The 25,755-nt window shown below is 35.7% G+C and overlaps 1 protein-coding gene across 1 annotated transcript; it reads left to right on the top strand.

Moving 5' to 3' along the window:
• On the top strand, nucleotides 1–23,458 carry UFL1 (UFM1 specific ligase 1). Its single transcript, XM_042803348.1, has 19 exons — nucleotides 1–106; nucleotides 769–914; nucleotides 1,979–2,007; nucleotides 2,759–2,856; nucleotides 3,708–3,822; nucleotides 5,057–5,187; nucleotides 5,819–5,877; nucleotides 9,258–9,404; nucleotides 10,575–10,750; nucleotides 11,462–11,641; nucleotides 12,029–12,149; nucleotides 14,557–14,679; nucleotides 16,652–16,772; nucleotides 17,723–17,886; nucleotides 19,027–19,157; nucleotides 19,276–19,356; nucleotides 20,103–20,188; nucleotides 20,519–20,699; nucleotides 21,250–23,458. Exons 1-19 carry the CDS (start codon nucleotides 30–32, stop codon nucleotides 21,460–21,462), a joined length of 2,379 nt encoding a protein of 792 aa, XP_042659282.1. The 5' UTR covers nucleotides 1–29; the 3' UTR covers nucleotides 21,463–23,458.
• Nucleotides 23,459–25,755: the final 2,297 nt, after the last annotated feature.

Here is a 25,755-nt window from a genome sequence, read left to right as displayed (position 1 = left end):
GGGGGCTGACGGGGAGCGGCCGGGCGGCGATGGCGGCCGCCTGGGAGGAGATTCGGCGCTTGGCGGCCGATTTCCAGCGGGCGCAGTTTGCCGAGGTGGCCCACAGGTGAGCAGGGCGGGGCCGGTACCGGTATCGGTACCCGCTGCGGCCTCCGGGGCCCGCCTGCCGGCGGCCCTCCCCACGGCCCCGGCCCCGGCCCCGGCCCACAGCGGGGTCCCGGCGGCTTCAGCTCCCTCTGCAGCCCCGCTTTGCTCGGTGGCGACCTGGGTGTCGGTGCTCGTGGGCCCCCGGAGAGAATATGGGGGGTCCACGATAGTGCGTGGGGGTGTTAATCGCCGTTAGGTGCCAGCTGCTGAACGTCGTCACGGGTCCCGTGCTCTGCGTCTTCTTTACATGTCGTTGAGCCGTTGTTGCCCAGAACTTATTAAAAACAAAACAGAAAAAGTAGTACAGAAGAATCAAAGACACAAATTCAGTAAGCACAAACATTCCGAAATTCGCAGGCAGGCACGTTCTTACAGCAAAAGGCGCTGACAACTGTTCTGGAGAAGCGTAAAAGTTGTTAGAGAGAGATGACCATATGGATGATCTGGGGGGGCCGATAAGTAGGAACCTGACATTAGTTCTTTGTTTTAAAAAAATATTCACACAGAGCTGCAAGTAATCGTTACTGTACTTCCTGTGTTTAGTATTTTTGAAACATCAACTTACAGATAACTAGCAAGTATTTACTTAGACTAACAGATTATTCTTTATGTTGTTGATAGATTGTCTGAACGGAACTGTATAGAAATTGTCAGTAAGCTGATTGCAGAAAAGCAGTTGGAAGTAGTGCACACACTTGATGGAAAAGAGTATGTCACTCCAGCACAGATTAGTAGGGAGATCCGGGATGAGCTTCGTGTTTGTGGTGGTAAGTGTGGCATTTGCTTTCCTCCTCTGGATTTAGAACTTAATTTTGAAAACTACAGAAAGAAATTGAAAGTTCTCTTTGGTGCTCTTAAATCTTGCAAAAAAGTGAGTTTACATCCTATTGCTTCATCTACACATGAATTCATCTACTATTATTTTATTTTCACTTCAGATCCATGTTAAGCTTTTAGGTAAGCGTATCAAGCTATGTTACTTGGTTCGTTTACACCCATGCAGAATTTCTGAGGCAGAAGTGGTCTATGAACCCTTTTGTAGGAAATTTGGCATTTTGCTATGGTTAGATATCTGGCCCAGATGTTCAGCCTTGTCTCAGAATTTCAGAGTGATTCTCCTTTCATGACATAAGTAATAATATTTTTAAATTATCATTGACAGGTCTTTTATTCTATCAGTATGAAGAGTCATCTGCTTTGTAAGATCTGACATATATAAGGAAGCAAATATGCTTCAGACTGTTTTTTGTCAATGGTTTGAATGAGAGGACAGTGTATTGTACTTTTAGTTATGTTTAAGTGTGAATTTTACAACATCGTATGTTTGGAAAATTAACTTCTTTATCATGTTCGTACAGATTTGTATTTTTCTTTTGATTTCCACAAGTATGCCTCACTTTGTATTATAACATTGTCTATCATATCAGTATGATAGCTTGAACTGAATTTAAAGTTGCTCGGTTTTGTTAGTAGCATCATGCAAAGTTAGGAAGTTCTGGCACTCTCCATCTTGACACCCATGGACTAGTGGTCAAATCTAGATCAACATCAAGGCAGAAACTAATTGGGAGGGAGTTTGAACAGTGATTTTTACTTCTGGAATTTTCGTATTGGATTGTCAGCAAGACCATAAGGTAGAACAATATGCGATATCTTGCACTGACCAACTCTGATTTCTGTGATTTGACAATATGTAAAGCTGAAATTGGTTTAATTGGTCTATGAAAAAAGTAATGAAGAACTATTTTGTACATGATGCACTATGCTATATTCTAAATCTGTTCAATCATGTTTTATATGCTAAAAGTGTATTTGTCCTTTTTTTTTGAAGGTCGAGTAAACATTGTTGACTTACAACAGGTAACTTTTTAGTAATAAAAAACCACATACTTCTGTTTTTTCACCATGTATATTGTAAATATGGAGTTCATCAGTTATACTCCAGCTAAGTTATTTTTTAAAAAGAGAACAAACTTCATGGCGAGCTGGTAGCTCATGTCAGAGTACTGCAGATTACTGAATCCATCCATTTATTGCTTTACTGAAAGCTCCTCTCTGCTTAATGATAATCTGGGACCTCTGAAATCACCACTAAAGTATACAGATTTATGTACTCTTGTAAACTAAGGGCAGCAAACGGAAAAGAAATATGTTTCCTATTTAAATTTAAAGCTTCAGATTCATGCATAATTAACTTTGCATGCCTCTTTGGATCTTGCCACTTCCTTCATTAATCTCTTGTCTCCACTAATCTTTATCCTCTAGTAGTCTTCCTGTGTGACTAATTTTCCCTTCTGGTTTGAGTAAATTTACTTGGAATCAGAAAATCATTATGAAAGACAATTTAGTGTTTTCTGTTTGTAGCTTTCTGGATTTTTTTGTTATATAGGTTTCTTTTAACTTTGTGACAGTTGCAAAGAGAGCGTTTTTTCCCCTAAAGCATTGCTGCTTTATTCTAAATCACAGATTAACTGTGTAAGTATGCAACAGTAGAAAAAAATAAAAGCATCTCTCCTCAAGACATAGGAATATGTGTGTATAATATCTCAATGTTTGAGAATTAGTTTCAATTTAAAGTTCTGATAAGAGGTTTCATTGGGGTTTTTTTTAGGTAATAAATGTGGACCTTCTGCACATTGAAAACAGGGCTAATGACATCGTTAAATCTGAAAAAGCTATTCAACTTGTACTGGGACAGCTTATAAATGAGTGAGTACCTTCAGGAGCAGTATGTATAATTCACACCTCTCTTATTTTTTAAAATGCAGAATAAAAGTGATAGCCAGCCTCCGTTGCTTCTGAAATGAAATACATTTTTCTTGACTGCTACGAGGGCAGCTTGGTGGTGCTCAGTGTTTCTTTTCCAAATGGCGAGTGAGGCCAATCTCAGCAGAGTATCCAGTGAATCCTTGGAGCAAAGGCCTTACTGCATATCTCTGCCTAGTGTCCTGCACTTAAGAGGCTTCATTTCTTACCCAGTGTTTTTGTGTACAGCAGCCAGATCTCATTTGCTCTGTGGATTTGCTGTCTGCCTCAGCTGCTGACAAACCCTCTCATTTTTACCCACCTTTTGCTTTACCTCACAAGCCTAAGATGTATGAGCAAGTTATTTCATGGCATTCAGCACACTAACAACCACTGAAGTAATACTTTTATGGAGTTGTCTCTATTATTGATTGCGCTGCAGGATTTATTCTTGGCAAAGAATGTGAAGTTCCTGGCTCTTGAAATAATTAAGACCTATCCTGCTCGCTAAATCCCTTTTCTAAGTCTCATTGACATATGCTTTCCTGTTCCTACTTTTTGACAGTTTCATACAAGCCAATAAATCACCGATTTTAATATTAACCACCTGGTTAACAGGCTTTTAAAAGAACCCCACATTTTCACTGATACTGTTCTCCTTTATTAATTTAAAATAACTTTCATTTTATTTTTACAAAGATGCAACAGGAGGAGGTATAGTGCCAGGTCAATTAATAATTCAGCATGTGGCTAACAGGTTGATCTTGAATTTTACACTTAATGTGTTGGGGTTTTTTTCCTTGTTTTTAAATAAGGAGTTACCTGGATCAATTAGCAGAAGAAATAAACGATAAACTACAGGAAACTGGCCAGGTGACAATATCAGAACTTTGCAAGGCATACGATCTTCCAGGAGACTTCCTGATACAGGTGATGCAGTCCACCAACATAGCAAATGTAGAATTGATTGTGTTCATCTTCTTTTGTTATCTTTGGAATATCCATGGCTTTAATTGTAATGAGCTGCTTGTTGTTCTAAGCAGAAGAGCATTAGATACGTAAAGGTTGCAGTGTAACAGCTATTCACAGATTGAGGTTGATGTCTGCCTTTTCATGACTGGGTAAAATTTCTTCAGAACCTTTATGACTGTTAGGAGCAAATTATGATTAGTTGTGTTAGCAATGGGTTAGATTAGTGTAAGATCTGAGAATGTGTGTATTTGAAATATTAAAGATGTAGGGGTCATTTCATCAGTCTCATTAGCTACCGAGGAAGCAGAAAAACAACTGTAGAGACTTTTCAGTTTATTCAGAAAAGGTAAAATAAATGTGTAGTTTCTAGAAGCTGAAGCCAGACATTCAGAGAAGAAACAGAATACTGTTTGCCTTTGTTAGTGACTATTGTAGTGTCTGAAAGGATTAGGGAGAATTTTCTTACCATTGTTGACTTTCAGTCAAGGTTGGATTTTGTTTGGAAGATACTTTTTTCAAAGTGTAATCCTGTCACATGTTACGTGAACAGTCATATTAGGTACCACAGACAACCTTGCTGACTCTCAATTTATGAGCAGATTTCCTCTAATGTTTGTTGCATGATCAGCTTCTACAAAAAACATTTCCAACATACAAAAATTGTTACATAGTTTCTTTTTGTTTCCTCGGAAGTACTCCTGGGTTTAGTTCACTTTGCAGGAATGCACGCTTATAAACTGTTTGCACCTCTTTCTTTTATGCATATTGTCGCTAATTTTTATCTTGACTATTTGAAAAAATTAATAGTGAATTTGTCTGCCACTGGTTCTTACAAAATTAATACAAAGGTTAAATGTTAGTTTTCATTGTGCATCTCCAACCCATACTTATTTCTTTTACAAAGTTGTGTTTCATCATGAGGTTCACATGTATCTGATACAAGAGGGCATTGTGAGGAGAGCTGAATTCTGTCAAGTTTGGTGTGTGAGCCATAATGACATCAACTTACATGTAGTAAGACACATTGTCAGTATACTAAACAATAATTTCTGCTTGTAGTCCTCATTTCTGAATATTTTTGTCTGTCTTAGCAAATCTAATTTGCTGATCTGTTAATACAGATTTTTTGATTAGTTTTTGTTTAACATTGTTGATACACAACTTTAGGAGTCATCCCAGCTTCTATTTACAGGCATTATCCAGGCGTTTGGGTAGAATTATTCATGGACAACTCGACCAGGAGAATCGTGGGGTGATTTTTACAGAAGCCTTTGTGTCCCGGCATCGAGCGCGCATTCGTGGTCTCTTCACTGCAATTACTCGGTAAATTGCAACACCTGCAACAACATACTAAAATATTTTTACCATAGGTCTTTATGGAGTAAATTCACTTGCAGTTGAAAAAGGAAAGAAAACAAAGACCTATGGATAGATCTCCTTAAGTGTAGTTCAGTTTGGGGGTGAAATAGTTATATTACACTCACTTTTTTGAAATAGGGACCTTTTTTTGGAAAGGAGAACAAGGAAGGTGTAACAATATACAATACTTAGGTTTTTTAGCTAAAGATAATGTTAACCAGTAGTTCTTTCATTTGTTTGGAGATTATCTATCCTCATTGTCATTCCACTGCTCCCCAGTCAATTACATACTGATGTGTTTATAGATGATTTTTTCTTACTCGATCGGTAAGCTTCTGTGTCAATTTGTATGAAGAGAAAAAAACGTGGGACAGCAAAAGTTCCCTTACAGTAATTATTGTAGCTTTGTTATAAGATATAACTTCATAGTAATTCAAAATTAAAACCTTGTAAGCTGTGTCAAACATCAGTGTAGAAGCCTGGGGCTAAGATATTTTGTAGTTTTGTCCATCTGGAGTAACCTCTCTTATTTCTAGATTCTCCACATCAATTTCAGTTCATTCACTTATATTGGTTTGTTTTTCTTTTTTCCAAGGCCTACACCTGTAAGTAACTTGATCACTCGGTATGGATTTCAAGAACATTTACTTTACTGTGAGTTTCATTCAGATTGTTTGGTATTTTTGTTAATTCATTCATAGGTTCCTCACTACTGAAAGTATGCTTTCAAAGAAGCATTTTAGTATATAGCCTTAATTCTGGAAAAAAGAACAGTAAGTTTCTTTTCAGTGTAAAAAGCGTCAAACCTTTTGTGCTATCCATAACTGAAGAGATGTTTTCTGTATCTAAAGCAATGAAAGCGTACATTGATGAAATGCCTCTGGGGGCAGAATGATGCAAGAAGTACAGTACTCATTTTGCCATCTGTTTTGTTATTTGCCCTTAGCTACTGGCAGTTTTATCAGTGAAGCACACAAAAGGGGACAGATTTTATGTAGCCAAATGGCATTGATTGCTCTGGATTTTATTTATTGACTTTTCTCTGTGATCACAGAGGCAGAGCCTTTGTTATGCTCTTAGTTAAATGTCTTTATATGCTGAGAGATAAAGCATATCCTTCAACTGTTTCCTTTTTTTTTCCACAGTTCCTTTTCTAAAATAGAAATGCCTAAAGAATTCCTATCCAGCTGCTGAAACTTTTAGCCAGTACTTAATTGTTTCTCAATTCTAGTGTTCCAGCTTTTCTTTGACTGCTCCCTCCTGTCAGTCCAAAACGCTGCTTCAAGCATCATTAGTCTTGTATGCTGGCTGGCTGAGTGCTGCTGGCTTTCAAAATCCTGTAACAGTTTTCTATCTCTTCTCATGAAAGTTAATATTTCTCTTTTGTTTGATTGGGTCTTTTTGCCTTCAGGGCAGCGCACATTTTAGCTCCACTGTAATATCTTTCTGCTTACCTTCTTGTTCTTTGCGACAAGCTTCTTCAGTAAAAATGAAAATCTTAGCATTTAAATAAAATCATATAAACACTCTGTTTTCACATAATCAATTTCAGGTTTCCTTTTTTTTTTTTTTTTTTTTTGGAATGTACTATCCAGGTATTCATAGATTGAAAGGAAAACCTGTTAAACTGCATTAGGGTAATGTTTCAGTACCCTACAAATTTCAGGATGTTGTTACAGTCTTTTTCAAACAGGTCCTTCAAATACATGAGCAAAACATCACCATGTACAGTGTTAATGTGAATTGAAGTTCTGGTGTTTTCCTGTCACCAGTAATCATCACAATGGCTAAGTGTATTTGTAGTACTTTCTTATTTGGCTTTTTTTTTTTTTTTAGTGAGTTTGTTCATCTTTTTCTTTAGCTTTTGTTACTGTATTTCATTTCTTCTGCAGTTTCATAAGTTTCAAAGAGCTTTTTACTCACTGCCAGAGCACATTTGATTTTATTCTGTCCATTTGCTGAGATACCATTTCAATTTCACAAATGCCGAAAACTTGAAAAATATCTATTAATGACGTTACTTATACTCTTGGCTTTTTCTGTTTGTCATTATTAGCAGTGTCTTTTACAGTGTTTTTTCATGTCTCTTCCAGAAAGAAAATGTAAGTTCAGTGTACTGCTTGTATAATGTACAAACAGCTAATTATTTAATCGACAGTGTTAGACAAGAGAAGCAATATTCTTTGGTTCTATCACATAGCTGTGCTGCCATTCATGCTTAGCTGGCATGAAGTTATGATAGAAAACAGTTTTAGAGATGAGAAACTGTTAAAAGTTAAAACAGTAATTACAAAGCATAATGAAAGCACAGATGTTCTTCATTTCTGAATATTGTGTTGCTGATGTGGGGTAAGCATGGAGGGATGCTTATCATCTTTGCCAGACTTTGGCAAGGAACTAATAGGACACTACAGAGTCCTCAATCACCTTTAAAAATAAGTGTGAGATTACAGTAGTTCTGCAAAGGTCCTGTTGTTTTGTTTTTTTAAAAAAAAGACTATCTAGGCATAATTGTAGTAGGGGCTGTGAAATCTCCTATGAAAGCACCTTCTCTGCCCTGCAGCTTTAGAACTGGCACTTGAAATAATACAAAAATGAATTGGCATACTCATTTCTCCCCCTGTCTCTAAAGACTCTGGTTCATTGCTAGTGCTCTACAAAATTGTTTGAAAATCTATTAAAGTTTCGTTCTTTTTTCTAAAAACCTTGAATAAAAACAAGTTGAGATTGCAAACAGAGCACCAAACTCTATTGTCTGCCAAATGCTTAAGTAGAATAGGCACGCTGACTCTAATTTCTAGGGTAACTAAATTATTAGTAAGTATAAAAATCTAATTTTATTTTCAGAATCTATCTTATGAGCTTCATTTTATACAGGGTAACTGAACCATGGCAGAATGTGATTTCTAGCTCTTGTGTTAGGTTACGTAAAGCTCTATCTTCTTTAAATCAATTTCTCTTTCTTCTACATTTTTTCAGTGTAAATTAGGTTCAGCTTTGTTAGTGGCAATTATAGAGGCTATCTACAATATGGGCATATCTTACAAAAAATTATTTAATATGTGCTATTTCTTCTGGAACCAGGTTTTCAGGTAAATTTTCCTGTGTACGTGAGATAAACCTCCATGTGTTGTACTAAGCATGGTGTAATGTTGACTGCTACTCGTATTTAATGAGGAAGAAGCCGTACCACGTGATACCATTTAACATTTTGTTCCAGGGTAAAATCTGTCTTTTAATGAAATAGAAATCAACACAAACTGAAGATAAAAAAAGCCATCTAGCAAAGCTCTGGAAATTAGCAGAGCTTGGCAGTTGATGTCACTGATTTTTTTAAATGTATCTAGTGGCTTACAAAAAGGCAAAAGCCAAACATAGGAGACAAATCAGATATTACTGTGCACCTTTAATGGACTGAAAATACCTTATTTAGCTTTGAGAAAGGCTTAGTACTTTGGTACTACCAGTCACCAATACGTTCTTTGTCAGCAACGTTTGTGCATTATCAGGAGGTTATTATTGGCAACAATGTGAACATTGTAAACCATGAAGATGGTCACCAGTAGAAGGTGCTCACATTTGCGCAGTTCAGGTAACAATTGTTCATATCTCTTTACTGTGTTCAGATTTCTCTTTTTTCCACCTTGGCTAACATGCAAGCAGTGAATTCAAAGAGAACGTTCCTAACAAATTGCTCATAAATTTTACTGTCTGGCCAAAGAAAGATTTTTTTTTTTATGACTACATTTTCTAAATTAAGAGCTTTCCAGCTATATGTTCACTAAAAAGTGTTTTGATCCTGCCATTGTGGCTCATGCTTTTGAAACATTGTATGATTTCCAGAACTTTTATCAAGACATTCTCCTAAGTGTTAAAAATAATTGATAGAACTCAGAAATGTTTCACCAGAGCAAGCACAAAAAACTAATGGGTGGGGAAAAAAGAAGAAACAAAGCAGGGAAAATAATTGCTATGTTTTGATTAATGGATATATTGAAGTGGAAAATGTTGGTTCATTTATTTTCTTCTTATAGCTGTGCTAGAAGAACTTGTTAACACTGCTCGTCTAAAAGGCACCGTGGTTGGTGGGAGACAGGATAAGGCTGTGTTTGTTCCAGACATCTATGCCAAAACACAGAGCAACTGGGTGGATTCTTTTTTCAAGCAGAATGGTTACTTAGGTAATTAATCTATATTCTTGTAGATAAAATAGCTTTCTAGAACTAGTTTAGGTAATTGGTCTTACCCTAATACAATGTCTAGAGTGAAGCCTCACAAGAGTAAGTGGAAATCAATACAGAAGCTGATACTCCTTTGTTAAAAGACAATCTTGCTTATATTGATGTGTGTTACTTTATCACACAGAACTGTATTTCAGCAAAGAGAATTGTACTGCTAAACAGAAATTTTATTTCTCACAGCGTTATAAATGCTACTTTTATTACTCTTCTGGAAATATTTCTTAGACTGCTCATTGTAGGCTTTTCAGATGATCGTGGTTGGAGTTTCAATCCAGGTGTCCAGATTACAACCAAACTTTGGCTGTTATGTCCAGATAGCCAAGCACACAGTGCACAGGAAAAACCTTTTCCAAAATAAGATTTGTAGAACTGGAGTGGGTAGCACTAGTGTCCTGATTTGAATCCAAACAAGTCTTAACTTAAAGCTGAGTGATGCTGGACGATGATGTTTTAAAACAGGAGCTATGGGAAAATGTGGACCTGAATAAACAGAGGAATGTACCCTTCTGGTCCCAAAGGGCCAGTCCCTAAATAACAGTTAGTCTTGCAGTTTGAAAAGGTTTGGCATAATTTACTGTAGTAGTATTAAGTGTTTCTGTAATATTGCTTGACTGATAGAGTATCTGTCAAAGTCTTTGAATGTTTTCGGAACGCCTAAGTATAAACCACCAAATAGTTGAAATGCTTTGCTTGTGAGGCATTGCACAATTCTACAAGTATATTGGAGTAACTTTTGAAAAGAAAACATTTTGACATTGTATGTATTGTAAATATTGTTCATGTTATATTAGAATACCTTGGAAAGGTATAATTGCAAAGATAAACTCAATGGTATAAGAATCTGAAAAAAAAAAAACAAACAACATTTTTTTTATCCAAAACTCATACCAAAGTCATGTCCATGATTTAATCTTCATATTCCTATTAATTGTGTTTGGTTGTAGCTTGTACTGAACTAAGCTTTAGATCAGCATCAGCCTGAGGCTGCATTTACTTGTATAATAACTATATGTAATTCTTTGTTTCCTGCTTTCAAAAAAAAATTACCACATAAGATCCTGTATGTATATGAAGGTACTTAAATGTAACGGACATCTAACTATTTTATAGAATTTGATGCATTGTACAGACTTGGCATCCCTGACCCATCAGGCTACATTAAGAAAAGATTCAAGTCCACACAACTCTTATTTCTGAGAGCAGCTTGTGTTGGTCAAGAAATTGTGGATCAAGTGGAAGCCTCTGTAGAGGAAGCCATCAGCTCTGGAAACTGGATAGATGTAGCAGTAAGCAATCCTTCCAGTTGTCATTGGATTTATTTATTTTGTCTTATTTTTGTGTCAGATGATACTTTATTGAAACTACACATATGTATAATGAAAATGCCATGCTGTTAAAGAATAATATTCAGTTTAAGTAAAATAACGAGCAAAAAGGCATTATTTGCTTTTAAGTTGGTCTGAACAAAAACAGGGGAGGGACATGCCAGTATTCAGTTGATAGATAGCTAAGACTACTTGCCTTTCAAAATTAGTGCTAATGTATTCTTCCAGAGAGTAATATATTTATGTGGGGGATTTTTTGGAAACCAGTTTAAACTGAACTCCTATGACAGTTGCAGTAAGCAGAGGAATAGTAACCATTTTGTCCTGGCTAAATCCTAATTTTAGGCCTTACAGCACTAATCTGTTGCTTGTAAAGAGGCCTGCTGTTTTTTGTTTGCTGTTGCTCTGTATCTATTGAGATGCATTTTGAAGAAGTTGCCATGTGTTTTCTCAGAGGTAGCACATATTCTGGAGCAATGCTGATTTGCAGTGTTAAAAGATTTAGTGTTTACTCTTAAATTATTAGTTTAATTTTAAAAGTGCAATATATTCTGAATAGTTAACAGATGTCAAATGGGGTGTCTGCAGATTCTTTTTATTCATATACAAGTATGTTTGTCCATTCTAGAGCAGATTATTGTATATAAATGTTTTTGATTTTCTTTACCCTAGACATTTCTGCCCAGTTCGTTATCAGTAGAAGATGTTGGGATTTTGCTTCAGCAAGTGATGAGATCTTTAAACAAAAATTCTTCAAATTTAGTCTTCAGTGACACCATTGTGGTCAGTGATAAATTTCTAAGCAGCTGTGCTGATCTGTTTTCTGATATGATGCAACAGAAAGCTGAAAAGGTATGGATTTTTTTTATCGGTCGAGATGCAATATATGTTGAGTGTTGGAGTGTAGTTTATGTGACTTCCTATTTGCTGTGATCTCTTTATATCTTACCTGAATTTCAGCTTGAGAAGAGGGGCAATAATGAAGAAAGGGGTTTGTATATGTAATTGGTGTAATTTAATGTATATTCAGTTGCAGTCAGGGAACACCATCACACTAGCAATATGATCAGATGCGGAATTTTGAAAAGAAGAATAAATGTCTTTTCATATGTTGCACTTGGAAAACATGGTGTTAGATTAGTATACTTAAAAATGGCCAAATGACTTAAATATTTCCGTATGTAACTTTTGTTGCTGTATGTATCTTTTTTGTGATGAAGTGCATGTTCTTCATTTTAGGAAATGAAAAATAACCCTGTTAATTTAATCACTGAAGAAGATTTAAAGCAGGCTTCTGGTTTGGAGAATTTATATGCTAATAAGAAAGACAAAAAGGATGAAAGAAGAAAAAAAGCAACAGGTACAGCATCAATATTTAGTTTAAGCCAATAAAAAAAGAAAAAAAAGGCTTGTTCAGCCTTGGAAATATTAAAATATAAAGTTACTGAGTTACTGTATTTTGTAGTCCATTAGCTGCCTCTAGTCCATTGCTGAAGATATTTAAGAAACAATCCAACCACTTCTCATCATTATACTACAGATGTATCTGAGCTATGTCCATGAGAACTAATTTCAGGTTTAGAAGTGCAGAGGAAGTACCATAAAGATACGCTGAGTTTGTCCAACACAAGTCAGCTGCCTTCAGAACCACGGAATCCATTTTCATTTATCAGTGTATACGGTATGGTCACATAAGATTAAGTTGCGCAATGAGGACTGACCAAACCAGTATTAGCTCGAGGACCCCTGTACCATTTTTTTGTTACACATTGTAGATATGCTCTCTTACTCTCCGCTTTTCAGGGATCCAGGAAAATAGTCTTGAGAAGTTGATTCCAAAATCACTGTCTAAGATGAGAAATGAGGTATTAAGATGGAGTTTTTTGGAGAATATTGTACAACTTCTCCGAGAATACTGTGCCAGAAAAAATTCTGTGGCTTGCACACATACAGTTATTTGGAGATTCACACAGTTTACTTCAGGGTGTATCCCGGGTTAAATTAATCCCAAGATTTATTCCATCTGTGTGGTGGCTATTTGGAATCAATCCACATGTCTAGACACAGTCATATCCACAGGTAAACGTATGGTGCACCATCAGCAAGCACTACCCTGGAGTGTTTTTTTTAGGAACTGTTAGGTGCATTACCTTAAAACAATCAACATCATGTTTTAAGGATTAGGTGGTGGTATTGTATAATGGCAGAATGTGGCCAATGTCACGTTGCCTTTCTTAAAATCTGTGCATGACTATATCAGTATCTACTGTTTAAGCATAACCTGGCGGAGCGTATAGTGTTAATGCAGTTCATACAAATGTGAATTCTGTCATGTATTGAATTAATGAAAATTTTCAAGATAAATTCTCTATTGTCCATTCGTAATACCATTTGCAACAGTCAGTTACAAACAGGTATCTGCAGAGGCATGTACTCTCGTATTCCTTTCTGTAGGCTACAGTCCATATATTCTGTTGTCCTAAAATACGGCTTTTCTGGCAGTAGTCTCTCCTGCTTCATCTTTCTGTGGATACGGTCTTGACTGCAGATTGCAGCTTTTTCTGTATGGCTACTGAAGTGGAATAGAGAGCAAAGAGAGCTTGTTTTCAGAATAACTAGTATATTGCACAGTTGACAAACAGCTTGTATCTGCTCAGCTAAATGCAGTCACATTTCAAATAGGCTTGTGAAAAACACCAACTCTTTTTTTTTTTTTTTTTTGGAGAGGTCAAAAACTGAGATCTCACAAGTACACTGTCCATAGCTAGCTGCAAGTGAACTGGTTTGCTGTCCCTGCAAAGTAATGCTTAAACATCCATCTATAGCATGTAACAGATGTGGTTAGCTTTGTGAGCAGTAGCATCTTGTCTTTGTGTTTCCTTTTCTTAAATGATAGTACTGTTACATAATGTAGTTACTTGAAATCTTGGCCCTTATATTTAAATGGAAAAATAACTACTTTCTCAAGACAGCGCATGTATAGAACCAATTATTCTGGAGTTTAAATTTCTGTCAAGTGAAAAAACAAGGGAACAAGCTGTGAAAAAGGGAACAAACAGCAGAACAGCTTACCTTGTGGAGGGAGACTGTACTGCAAATTGCGATCCTGTCTGCAGCGTGAATACATGGGTTACAGGACTATGAACTAAGTAATTTGTTATGTTTATCAGAACTGGAACTTCTCATTGCTCTATAGTCATCTAGGGAGAGCCAAAAAAGAATTAGTGTTCTAGTTAATTGAATGCACGCTTCCAATAATTTGGAGAAAAGCTTTCTACGTAGGATTCTTTCTCTGAAAGTTAACAAAGTTACATAATCAGTAATATTATTGAGTAGCTCTGTTATTCAGCATCACTGAATAAAAATGCTAAATACTTCCTAAGATGCTCTTTTCAGCCAACAGAAAATCTCCCATTACGTCATGGACACTGGTATCTCATCTGTTTTCAACTGCAAAAGGATATTGTTTTTTGGTTTGGTTCTTTTTTTTAGTGATATGTACATTTGATGTGATTAGTATTTGTGTTTATTAATGATGTTAGCTTAAACAAAGCTTTGACTCAGTTGCTTTTTTTTTTTTTTTTTTTTTTCTTAAAAGTGAAACATACGGCACTAAGATTCTGGAATATATATTGTAGCTTACATTTAAAATCAGGTTGCATTTTTTTAATTTGGCATTAACAAGTAATGCAGATAAATTACGATAATACCGTAAACTTTTAAGTGCTAGAACTCTTCTGTGTACTAAGCAAATAATTCTCCACCAGAGGGCAGTGGAAGCGTGAGAGGTGGAGGAGGTGGTAATGCTAGAGAGATAAAGGTTAAGAAAACCAAGAAGAAAGGAAGAAAGGACGCTGACAGCGATGAAGAGTCGCAAGCAACTAGCACAGGTTTGTCATTTTATTTTGGGCACTATCTACTCATCCTGACATGTTTTATCACTTGCTTTTCCACATCTCTGTTTCCCCACTGTGTTGGTAAGATCAAGTAAAATATCAAAGAATTTGAGAATACTAGTCCATTAGAATTGTACCAGGGGATATGATAATTGCTATCTAAATGAAATGGACATACCATATTCACTGAATATCATAACTTAGTCTTTAAAAAAGAAATTTAAGTAAAGGAAATGAGAGCAGGTGGTTTGTGGGGTTTTTAAAATTTGATTCTATGTAGGAAATGCCTTCGATTTTGGGATGAATATTATACTTGTTTTCTTAACACCTGCTGAATAGTGTATGATAAATGGAGAAGTTCTCATCCTGTTCCAAAGCTTTATCAGCTTAAATTAACAAATCGTAGCAATGAAACAATACTTAGATGTTTTTCCTCCTAGGGATAAAACATACAGTCAAAATAAAGTTTTAATATTTTAAATAAGATTCATCTTGTTCAACTGAGATTTCTACATCTGAGCTAGCTACCTTTGTAACTACTGACTCTGTAATGGAGAAAAGTAGGTACTTTGAAGGCCTAGTCAGTCTCGCTTGTTTTAGGTGTGTATTACAGGATGAGTTGGAATTGCTCCCTGTTGGTTCCCATTTCCTGATCTTTACTGTTAGGAGAGGGAGCGTGGACGGCTTCCTCAGAAGTAAACACCTACATTGTTACACTTCTAGCAAACAGTGGTTGCAAATGAAACAATCATAATTATGTGTGATTTATTTTATTCAATGGAGTACCAGAAATGTGTACTACCATTTTATATATAGTATCTAGACTTTCCATACTGACTGAAAAATACTTTTAGACATGATATTTGAAGTTGTGAAGTACAGCATCTTAATTTTGTATGATACTACTCTCATAGATCACTGTAGTTCACATATAAATTATTTTTCAAGACTGCTCAGTTACTGAGTAAAACAGTGTTAAACCACTTTTTTTTGGTGTGATGTTTCATGTTTTACAATTGTTGCTGCTTGTATTGCTGTATTGTAGTAAATAGATTGAACCAAAATCCCAAGATAAGTTCAGATGTAACCATTCAAATATAAATGAGATCATTCCAAAACCTGATGTAAGCTCCCTTTCCACCTGTTTATATAGCCCAGTATGTTGTTCATTGCTACTGTGGCACAACTAGGAACATCACTGATTTCCATTCATTCAGTTATATGCAGAATAAACCTGTTTTATGCTGCATCTGAAACATAGAGCACCTGTCCTTTTCTGGTTCCCTGTCATCATCCTGGTCATCATCATTCTTAAGTCCTGTCGTCATCATTTTTATATGTAAAAGCTAAATTTTGCAGCATGCAGACAAGCTTTGTATTTTGTCCAAAACCAAAATACAGATGCACTAATCTGTATACATTTACAAGCAGCATGTAAGTTGATTTTATTATTAGAGCTTGTCTGGTTTAATATTCTTGCTTTACCATGTCTCGAATTTTATATTGTAACCTCAAGTTTAGGATAATCTCTGTTACATGATTGTGTACCTTACTAAATGGGGTTTAAAAAAAACAAACAAACAAAAAAAAACCTACCACCTCATGAAATCCTTTAAATAGGAACGTTCTGTTCAGTTTGGGTATTTTAAAAACCTCTTTGGTCTTGGTGATGTCATTGTTTCTAAACTAATGGCACAATGGCCAGGCACATAGAAATTATTTTCTGTAATAGACAAGTACTTAAGTAGTATATCAATTTCAAAGTGATCAAAAGAGAAATTTTGACAGTTTTTCATATGTGTAAAATGTAACTGCTGTATAGTCATCCCTTTTTTGCATTGCTGGTAATGGGTTTCTTCTGTGGAGGTTTGGACTTTGGGGCATTTCAACGTCTCATGCCACAGAGTAACTGCAGCAAAACTAAATACAGTGTTTTCTCAGTTAATGTTGCTCATGGTCGCTACAGGTAGGAATAAGCAGCCGGAATTCCCTTTCATGTCACAAAAGGAAATTCAGGATGTTTTAAAGACCCACATGCAGGATTGCCCTGAAGAACTTATTACAGAACTTGCTGAACATCTGATAAGGTAATTTCAGTAATTCAACTGGAGTTAGAATGTCTGTGATTCACTTCAGATGAATTTTCCCTTCAATCTGCTTCCTTGCTTAGAAAAAAATGTATTGCTGATGGAAGTGAACCACAATATTCTTTTTCTATACAGCTCCATGTTACATTCTTGCTTATGTCCTGCTGACACAGTAATGAGAAATAATGCTTCTGCTTAGCAGTAGGTGGTTCTGCATCCTTTGTCAGCAAGCATATTTTCAGGTTCATGGGTGTATTTCTACCCCCCTTATGCTGATCCATGTTGCAGTTTCACCAGTCCCATCTTCTATACAGCCCTTGGCATATGTTAATGTTTCCTGTCTTTTGTGGCTCCACTGGTACCTGTGTGAACTGTGTAGTAAGCTAGGTCAGCAAGCTGATGTAAGCAAAGATGAAGACGTTCCGTACAAGCGAGAGGATGTGAATAGGTGTGTTCAGGGCAAAAAGGACGTGGTAGGACTGTAATAGCCCAAGCATGAATAAACTTGGAGTGCAATGGTAACTGCACCTTTAGAAGGGCCTGTGCTATTTTAATACAGCTTCAGTCTTCTCCTATTACAGCTCTTATTGATCTGAAATTTGTCCATACACCCCTTAAAGAATTGGTGAATAGTGTTCCTTCTGGGAATCTATTCATCTTGTTCCCATTTAGGAGTTGTTATGAGTTCAAACCTTGGCAAGCATTTACATGCTATACGTACTGTAACCAGCAGTATTTCTGAAATTACAAAAATACATTTTAATTTCCTAGTGCCTTTTTTCTCATTTCAATTATTTGCTTTTTATTTATCTCACCATTCTGTGGCATTCATGTCCCTTTCATTTACAATGTAATGAGGTAGATTTATTGATGATAGATTTGGAAGAGCCTTCTACAGTTTTACACTGCTTAATGTTCCCTGTTTCTCCTTTCTTATTCCCTGTTCTAAGACCTTTAACAAAAACTTATCAGGAAGTCGTGCGTTCTGTTTTTACGTCTTCAACATCTTCCTCTGGAGCTAGCAGAAGACAGACTATGAAGGACTTGCAGGAGGAATTCTCAAACTTGTACAACAACATTCGGTTATTTGAAAAGGGAATTAAGCATTTCACAGGTACAATAAATATATACTTTAAAAAATAGAATATGATACTTCAAGGATGTTGAATTTGTTGCAGAATCTACATTCAAGGTCAAAGAAGAGCAACAGTTTAAAAAGGAAAAACTTAGAGATGTGTTTACACTGCCTAACACTGACCTTATGCTGGATTGCATTGCTTTGCACACTTACTGAAATACATTCTCTTTATTTCATATCCATAGCCTATTATACCTTCTGTCAAGATAATTGTGGGTTCTTGTCCTTCCTTCCAAAGTGTTGGTATCCCTTCCCAGTTTTTATTGTCGGGGGGGAAAAAATATGAAACAAAATAAGAAAAAAAAATTAGTAAGCTTACTTCATTGTCACCTGTGCCACTGATGAACGATTTCCATACTACCTGATTCTGAGGAAGCCTCTGTTAAAACCTCTTTCAGGTTTGATACTGAAAGTAGCTGCTCCTTGAGGATAGTTTTTCAAAAAGGTTTGGATTCATTTTTCAGTGGGTTACTTTGTAAGGTGTCATCTTTAGCTACCTGTATTTTGTGACAGAAAAGTAGCATTAGGAAAATATTACAGATGTTTTCAAGATTCTCTGCTGTATTCGGCTTTCTTCTAGAACTTTCTCTGCAGAAAACTTAGAAGGAAGTACTAGCGAAAACACACAATATTCCTGTGCTTAGGAATAAAGGGAATTATTTCCCATTGGTTTCTGCTCTTGTACATGTGTTACGCAGCCTATTTTTTCTAAAATTCTACTGTTTCAGTCTTAAAGGCATGTGTTTCCTATTCTGTTTAACCACTTGTCCTGTAGATTTTCCATTTATGTACTTTTTACTTGTTGATGGATAGCAGTTGTTCATTAGTGGTTCAGGAGGATTGTACAGGGACTAGTTTATTGCTTATACAGATACACCTTTGTAATACTAACAATGCATTAAAATGCACCTGGAGACCTGGAAGCTCATACTTTTCACTGAACAATGTTCTATAAGCAACTGCAAATCAGGGATGTGTTAGCTTCATGTATCCAGACAACTTTCTCATGCTATTCGTGGTTAATAGAGTCCACATTTTAGGAAGTGCTGTGATAACAGTTACAGGAATCAGGTAACTAATAAGAAGTTACTTTTAATCACTTATTTCTTTTAACAGATGAGACTCAGACTAACCTAGCCAAACACCTTTTGAAGACTGTCTGTACAGACATTACAAATCTTATTTTCAACTTCCTAGCATCTGATTCAATGATGACAACAGAAAATTATTCTACAATCTCAAATGAGGTATGCAGATAACAGTCCCTTTTTAACAGTCTCAGGTAGATCAGTGATATTTATTTAATATTTAATTGTCTTCTGTTTAAATATGCCTACAGATTATTTCCATTCTTGTCTCATACAGGTCCGGACCAAGATTTTAGGTAAATTGCCAGAAGACACCAAAGGTCCTTTAACTAAACTGCATACTTCTCTGAATGGCAAGGTAAAGTGATGCAGAATCTTTGAGTTCAGCTTTTCCATTCTGCTGATACGATGCTAATAAACAGCTGACATAAATAGCATAGTACCTAACTGCTGCTGCTGTGAAGGATGAAGGCAAAATAATATTTTGAATTTGTGTGAGTCAGTGAGAGTAAGTACATTTTCCTATCTGTGAATTTTAAGAGGTGAAAAGATGACCTTACATTTTGATACTGATAGTCACTTAGCTCTTTGCTTCCAGATGGAATCCAGTGTATCTTTTACATGCAGGTGAGAAAACTAAAAGCTGAGAGAGGATCAGCAGTTTAAAGTGGTTGATGTTTCTTGTGTGTTGTTCCTGAAGTTCCTGATTGTTCTCCCATGTATTTCTGAGCTAGTAAAATCCTGGATATTAAAAATAAAAACGTTCATATTATGGCAGTGTAAGTACAAAGGAAAGTAATTTATTAATTCTTTTATGCAGAAGGCCATAGTAATATGTTTCTTAAGAAAAAAATATCTGTAAGTAATTGTTGAACATATATTCCTTTTTAATTCAATTTTTAAGATGAATGGATTATAGTTTGTTTTAGTATTTATGAACTACTGGAAGATTAATAAAGTTAATTTTTACTGGTTTTACTTTTCTTCCATAGTTTATTCCAAATATATTCACAGTCATCTGTTTGTGGGATTAATTGTGAACAGTAGGTAACCTTTTTTAGAATCTGCTAACACAGGTTAAATATTTATATAATTTTTCAATAGAGCATAGAAGATTTTCTTTCATGCCTGGATTCTGCAGTGGATATTTGTGGTATTATGGTGAAAAAAGGAGACAAAAAGAAGGAAAGGTACCTTAACTTTAATTATTCTATGCACATCAGTCCTAATTCCGTGGGAGGAGCAGGGGAGGGTTCATATTTAGCTAATTTGCTTGACTGACTGCTTAGTACAACGTAACAGTTTATAAATTCTCTAGGCGGCTCTTCAAAATTTGAGTTATAGCAGTGCTAGCTTTTTTCTTTTTTTTTTTTTTTTAACTGTAATTTCACATAAAGAACTGGTCAGTCAGAGAAGAAAATTAAAATTAATTGAAGTTAGATATGTTTTGGAGTCTATTATCAAGTACTTTAAGACAGAACAAGAAACATATTTTCATATAATGTATTCCTTTTCCTTAGGCAAGTCCTATTTCAGCATAGGCAAGCTCTGATTGAACAGCTAAAAGTCTCAGAAGATCCAGCTCTTGTTCTGCACCTGACAGCAGTACTGTTATTTCAGTTTTCAACCCACTGTATGCTTCATGCACCAGGACGATCAGTACCACAGATCATTAATTTCCTAAGTGGCAAGATCCCAGAGGTATTCCCTTCTAGCTTTTTAAGGATTAAGTACCTTTTTTCTATGACAGAACATAAAAGTTGTACCTTATACTATTTCTGCTGCATAGGACTGGCACCTTTGTATTTCATGTCTAATCATTACTTTATGCACAGAATATACCTATTCTTAGAACTGAAAATTTTTACACTCTCCTCCCAGAAAGAGCATGGTTGCTTTTAAACTTTTCTAAATCAGTTTTAAAGAAAGATGTACATCTTCAGAAATAAAAAGATTGAAATTCTGTATTCTGATCTGCCAAAACTGATGGTGTTTACTGACTGCATTGCTTTCCTGCTTCAGTGGTTAATTGTCCTGTTCCTGCAGCATGGATGCACTTTCATTTTTCTGCTTCTTTGAATGTCTCAGAATTCAAATTGAAAAATACCTTGATGGAAATATATGTGTCAGTCACCCTCTTTATGCAAGAATAAAAGAATGCTTTTCTAAAAATTTAATCTTTCGTTTAAGGTCTATGTACCTTCATGTAACATTGACATTCCTTTGTTTTTTTCTGTTTTTTTCCTTACAGGATCAGCATTCTCTATTAGTCAAATACCAGGGATTAGTAGTGAAACAATTGATCAGCCAGACTAAGAAAACTGAACATGAAGACGGTGGCACAACAGATAACCTGGAAGAGAAGGAAGGAGCAGATACCATTCGAAAAGAGCTCCAGGAAATCACTACCTCTATCAAAGATCTTGTTCTCAGACCTAGGAAATCTTCTGTAACAGAGGAATAGAATTATTATTCAGTGCATCCACATGCATGATAGAGTCAGATTTTATGTTGTGTTTTATCCTGAAGGGAAGGATAGCAGAAAATGCTTGACAGACTTTAAAATTTGTCTTCTAACAACAGCAAATCACAGCTGGGGAACACAGTTATTTGGTGGTGGTGTCAAATGGAGTTTTGTTGTGTACTACGACATGTAGTATACTACATACTATGGTGTACACATGGTACACATTAAATATAGATGTGACAGAGCACAAGTGGACTTTGGGTACAAAATTAGTGGGGTTTAATTGGCATCTTCATGCAAGGCCTCAAGAAATGGTTATTCTTCCAATAGCAGTGTATTCTGTTCCATACACACCACAGGCTTATAGTTTTACTTCCCTGATTTGGATTTACAGTGATCTAAGGATTGCATACAAGTGTATATAAGCCTGTATATCTTAATTTCAGGTGCTAGTTTTGAAACAGAGTGATACCTAATAGTGTACAAATTAAAGGTCATCTTTACTTTTTGGTATCACTAGTGGATGTTTTCAGCTTCTGTTCACTGGACTGCAACAGCAAACACATTGAGTACAAGTGCATATTGCTAAACTTAAGAGAAGTGACCCCATACTAATGTGAGTTTCTAAACGTGCAGAAAACTTATGAAAATCACCACACTCATGCTATTAATGTATTCTGTTCATGTAAAGCTGCTCATGTAAAACTTGTTCATGTAGAGCTGTTCATGTAAAACTTGTAATTTGGACCGAGGAGGTGATACCCTTTTGCATTGGTGTTTTGGGAGTGGATAAATTCCATTACTCCTGCTGCCATATTTTACATGCTATATGTTTGTTCAGTAGACTCCTTGAGTTCTTAGTCCAGTTCTCATAGCAGTTAGAAGCACTTACTTGCATTGTGTCAGCTCCTTGAAAGAATTTGTGGTATTCTGTTTATCCTGAGTTTCTTGAAAAGAATTTAGTTTATGATCCTTCTACATAAACTTTGTAGACTGAAATACTCGCTAAAGTGTTTCCCCCAAGTCTTTTACCAGCCTTGTTTTTACATGAGTGGTACTTTGTCTTCAGGAAAGTGGAAAAATGTGTAAGTTAGAGTTCTGCCACTATTACTGGCATAATTCTTGTATGTCAAATATACTTCTAACTTATTTTTATGAGAAGATAATTTTCAAACTGGAAATAATTTAATTGCATTACTTCAGCAATGCCCATTGATTTCATATATGTAATTTCAGGGTTTTTCATAACGTCAAGTTTGAGTGGTAAGACAAGAAATAAGAGTTCTTTTCACTAACTGCATCCATTCTTGCCAAAATTCTTTGATGCTGAAAGGAAGCAAATTCTGTGCAAGTCCTACTCTGTTCAAATATTTCTGTTTTCCAACAGTTCACGTATTCTATAAGCTTAATCATAAATATACCCAAGCCTGAAATGAAAGTTGAAGAGGCCAAGTATGGAAGCTCAGTAACAGATTAACCAAGGTTAAGTTAATTTTGGTAAGGTAAGAAACTGGATTTTATACATACATAAAAGACAGTAGTGTTTAACAATGTTCACATCAATGCTGATCTTTTACCAACTGTAAAGCAAAACAGTTTGTCAGAAGCAAAAGGAAGAAGCAAAGGTAGTTGTACCTTTCCTTGGCTAGAGGCTATCATAGCTGACAATAAAGGACGAGGAGGTAGAGATGAAAAATACTCAGACTGTTTAAGAAAGAGAGTTTGCATATAGAGAATAGGTTTGATTTCTTGTTATTTGGCCAGAATAATTATTCAGTTCCTATACTGAATGTAAACAATTTTATATGACATTGAGCTACTTTGTAAATAATATGCCATATGACATTCTGTATGCAAATATGAAATTATTTTAATAACATTAAATGATGAAGTATTTAAAATGCATTCTGTTGACTTAACCAGTGGTTGATCATCGTGCAATTTGCAGCTTTCAAACTGAAATTGGTAATATACACCATTTGATTTAACATGCCATTTTGAGTGTCCCTTTTTTTAGTTTGATACTGTTTTATGATGGAATGATAATGATAATTTACTATGTCAAGTGTTAGACTTGCTGTGTTGTAGCCAATGGTATAAGAATGATTGAAAACAACATATATTCTTTGAAGTAAGTACAAGGGAAGCATTAAAATTCAGAGGTATTGTCTGGCTGCTAACAGAATTCAAGTAGACATAGGTATAGAAAACCTTCCCAGATATTTTTGTTGTCTATTAGATGTGGAAAATCAGTCTTTAGTTTATAATATAGAAGTATGTTGAAAGAGAAAGTAAAGGAATATGCACAATTTTCTGAATATTTTGCTAATTCTTGAGGGTTTTCCTCTCTCTAGGAGGAGTGTATACAGGAGGAAGAGTAATCTTGTCTTAGAGGTTCAGTTCACAAAACAAAACTACTGTTTGGAATATCTAGGAAAATGAAAGGCAATACAAAGTATACAAATTAACGCTTTTACTTTGGTTTTAAGTATTTAGTGTCAGCCTCTCATGCCCTTCACCCATGGTATTTAAATATCACCTTTATATTTTTATATCTTCATAAAGCTGACGTATATATGCATGTATGTATATACACACAAATATTACAAACATGCATCTCGTAGCCTCATTTGTTGCTACTTTCAGCAAATTGGAAAGGGTGCATTAGCCATTCGTAGAATAATACCTTTCTCAGCAACAGCCTTTCCTGTCCTTGTTTGTAAGTGGCAAATTGTGACTTTTGTAGCTGGTAATTCGCAGGTCTGCTGGAAATAAGCAAACTGTTGCTCCGTTAGAACTTGCAGCCTTTTTCCCAATTCTCTTATTTCCCAGTGTCTGAGGGGAAAAAAAAAAAAAAAAAAAAAAAAAAAAAAGGGGGGGGCACAAGTTTCTAAGTAGTATCGTTGATCTGCATGAATCCATCTTACAGCTTGTTCAGATAAAACTACAGTACTTGTGGTTTCTGTAGGCTCACGAGTAGGCTGCTCATGCAGTGGTGGCTTGATTTTTTTTTTTAATAAGTAACAGTTACATTTCCTTTAGGCTAGGAAAATGGAAATTTCTATAAAACTGGATAGGTTGTTTGTTTTTTTTAGTAAGAAGTTTAGTACTCTTGCAGAAAGCACAGGAGTGTACTGGATCAGATCAAAGGTCTATGTAGCCCCTCCAGCAAGGGCCAAAACTGGATGCCTAGGGAGGAATATAAGAACAAGGCATGTAGTGATTTTTCCCTTGAGTGATTTTTGAGCCTCCAAATATGTGCTACTCAAACTTTTTGAGCAATGATTGTACTTTAAACATAGAAAATGGTAATTATCTGAAGCTTTTGCATAAACAGGATACTTGTGAGAGCAGAATTCCTTTCTCTGCTGACCCAAATAACATGTTCAGTAAATGCCAAAGATGTTTTCTCAGGAAAACAACAAATTATTTATTTATTTATTTATGTATTTAGGCATTGTTAAGGAATGGCATGGGTTTTTTGGGTTTGTTTTTTTTTTTTTAATTAACAAAAATATCCAAAGTGAGAAGAGCAACTTGAAAAGTTTATAAAGAGAAACACCATTTGTTTGATGAATTTCCCAAATCCTCAATGTGAAGAGGAAGCTAGGTCAAGGCAGGTCATATCTGAGGAGAGATGAAATAAGCTGCTTTCTATTTCGGGATGTTCAGGAAGAGATGTGGAGCTGTATGAGATATCATCTAACTGATACTCCGAAGAAGCAACAGAGTTTTTGTTGTTCTTCAGTTGTGCTCAGTTTGCACCTGTTGACAAAAGCTCTGGGTTAAGTGCTTCTCTGGGCATGTCTTCTATTGACATAGTTATGATCTCTACAGTTAGACAAATTTAAGGATAGTCTTTGAAGTTGAAGGAAGGTGATATGCTAGGGGAAGCATCTGCACTTCTCAGTCTTTCTGGAAAGAATGTATTGCGTTAGAAGTGTTTCTAGGTGTCATTAGCTCCTTTTGACAGATCTGTTTGGATAATACTTTTGTCTTGCTCTGTCTTGTGAGTTTCAAAAGGTTCTTAGTCAAGAACTGTACTTCCATTTTTTTTCTTTTTGGAAGGAAGGGCAAGAGGAAGCTATTCATGATTCTCATTCTGGACTGAAATTCAGGTGTAACTTGTCCTCCCTCTTCTCAATCTGTACAAAATCACAGGCTCAAAAAATCAGTATGGAAGTGCTTGGTATAAATAAAGCTTATAGTCCGTTTCCTCCTAACAATAGAAGGAAATAATTCAATCTAGTTTGAGTATATGACCAAAAAAAGCATCTGCAGAGGTTTAAT

Source organism: Tyto alba, unplaced genomic scaffold, assembly GCF_018691265.1.
Source record: "Tyto alba isolate M040663 unplaced genomic scaffold, T.alba_DEE_v4.0 Super-Scaffold_40, whole genome shotgun sequence".
Taxonomy (NCBI): domain Eukaryota; kingdom Metazoa; phylum Chordata; class Aves; order Strigiformes; family Tytonidae; genus Tyto; species Tyto alba.
Note: the sequence above shows the minus strand (reverse complement) of the source record. Positions and strands in the feature narration are given on the sequence as shown.

Coding starts and splice junctions, on each gene's coding strand:
- UFL1 (XM_042803348.1), top strand. CDS start 30: ATGGCGGCCGCCTGGGAGGAGATTCGGCGCTTGGCGGCCGATTTCCAG. Junction 20,189..20,518: donor GGAGACAAAAAGAAGGAAAG/GTACCTTAACTT, acceptor CCTTTTCCTTAG/GCAAGTCCTATTTCAGCATA. Junction 20,700..21,249: donor TAAGTGGCAAGATCCCAGAG/GTATTCCCTTCT, acceptor TTTTCCTTACAG/GATCAGCATTCTCTATTAGT.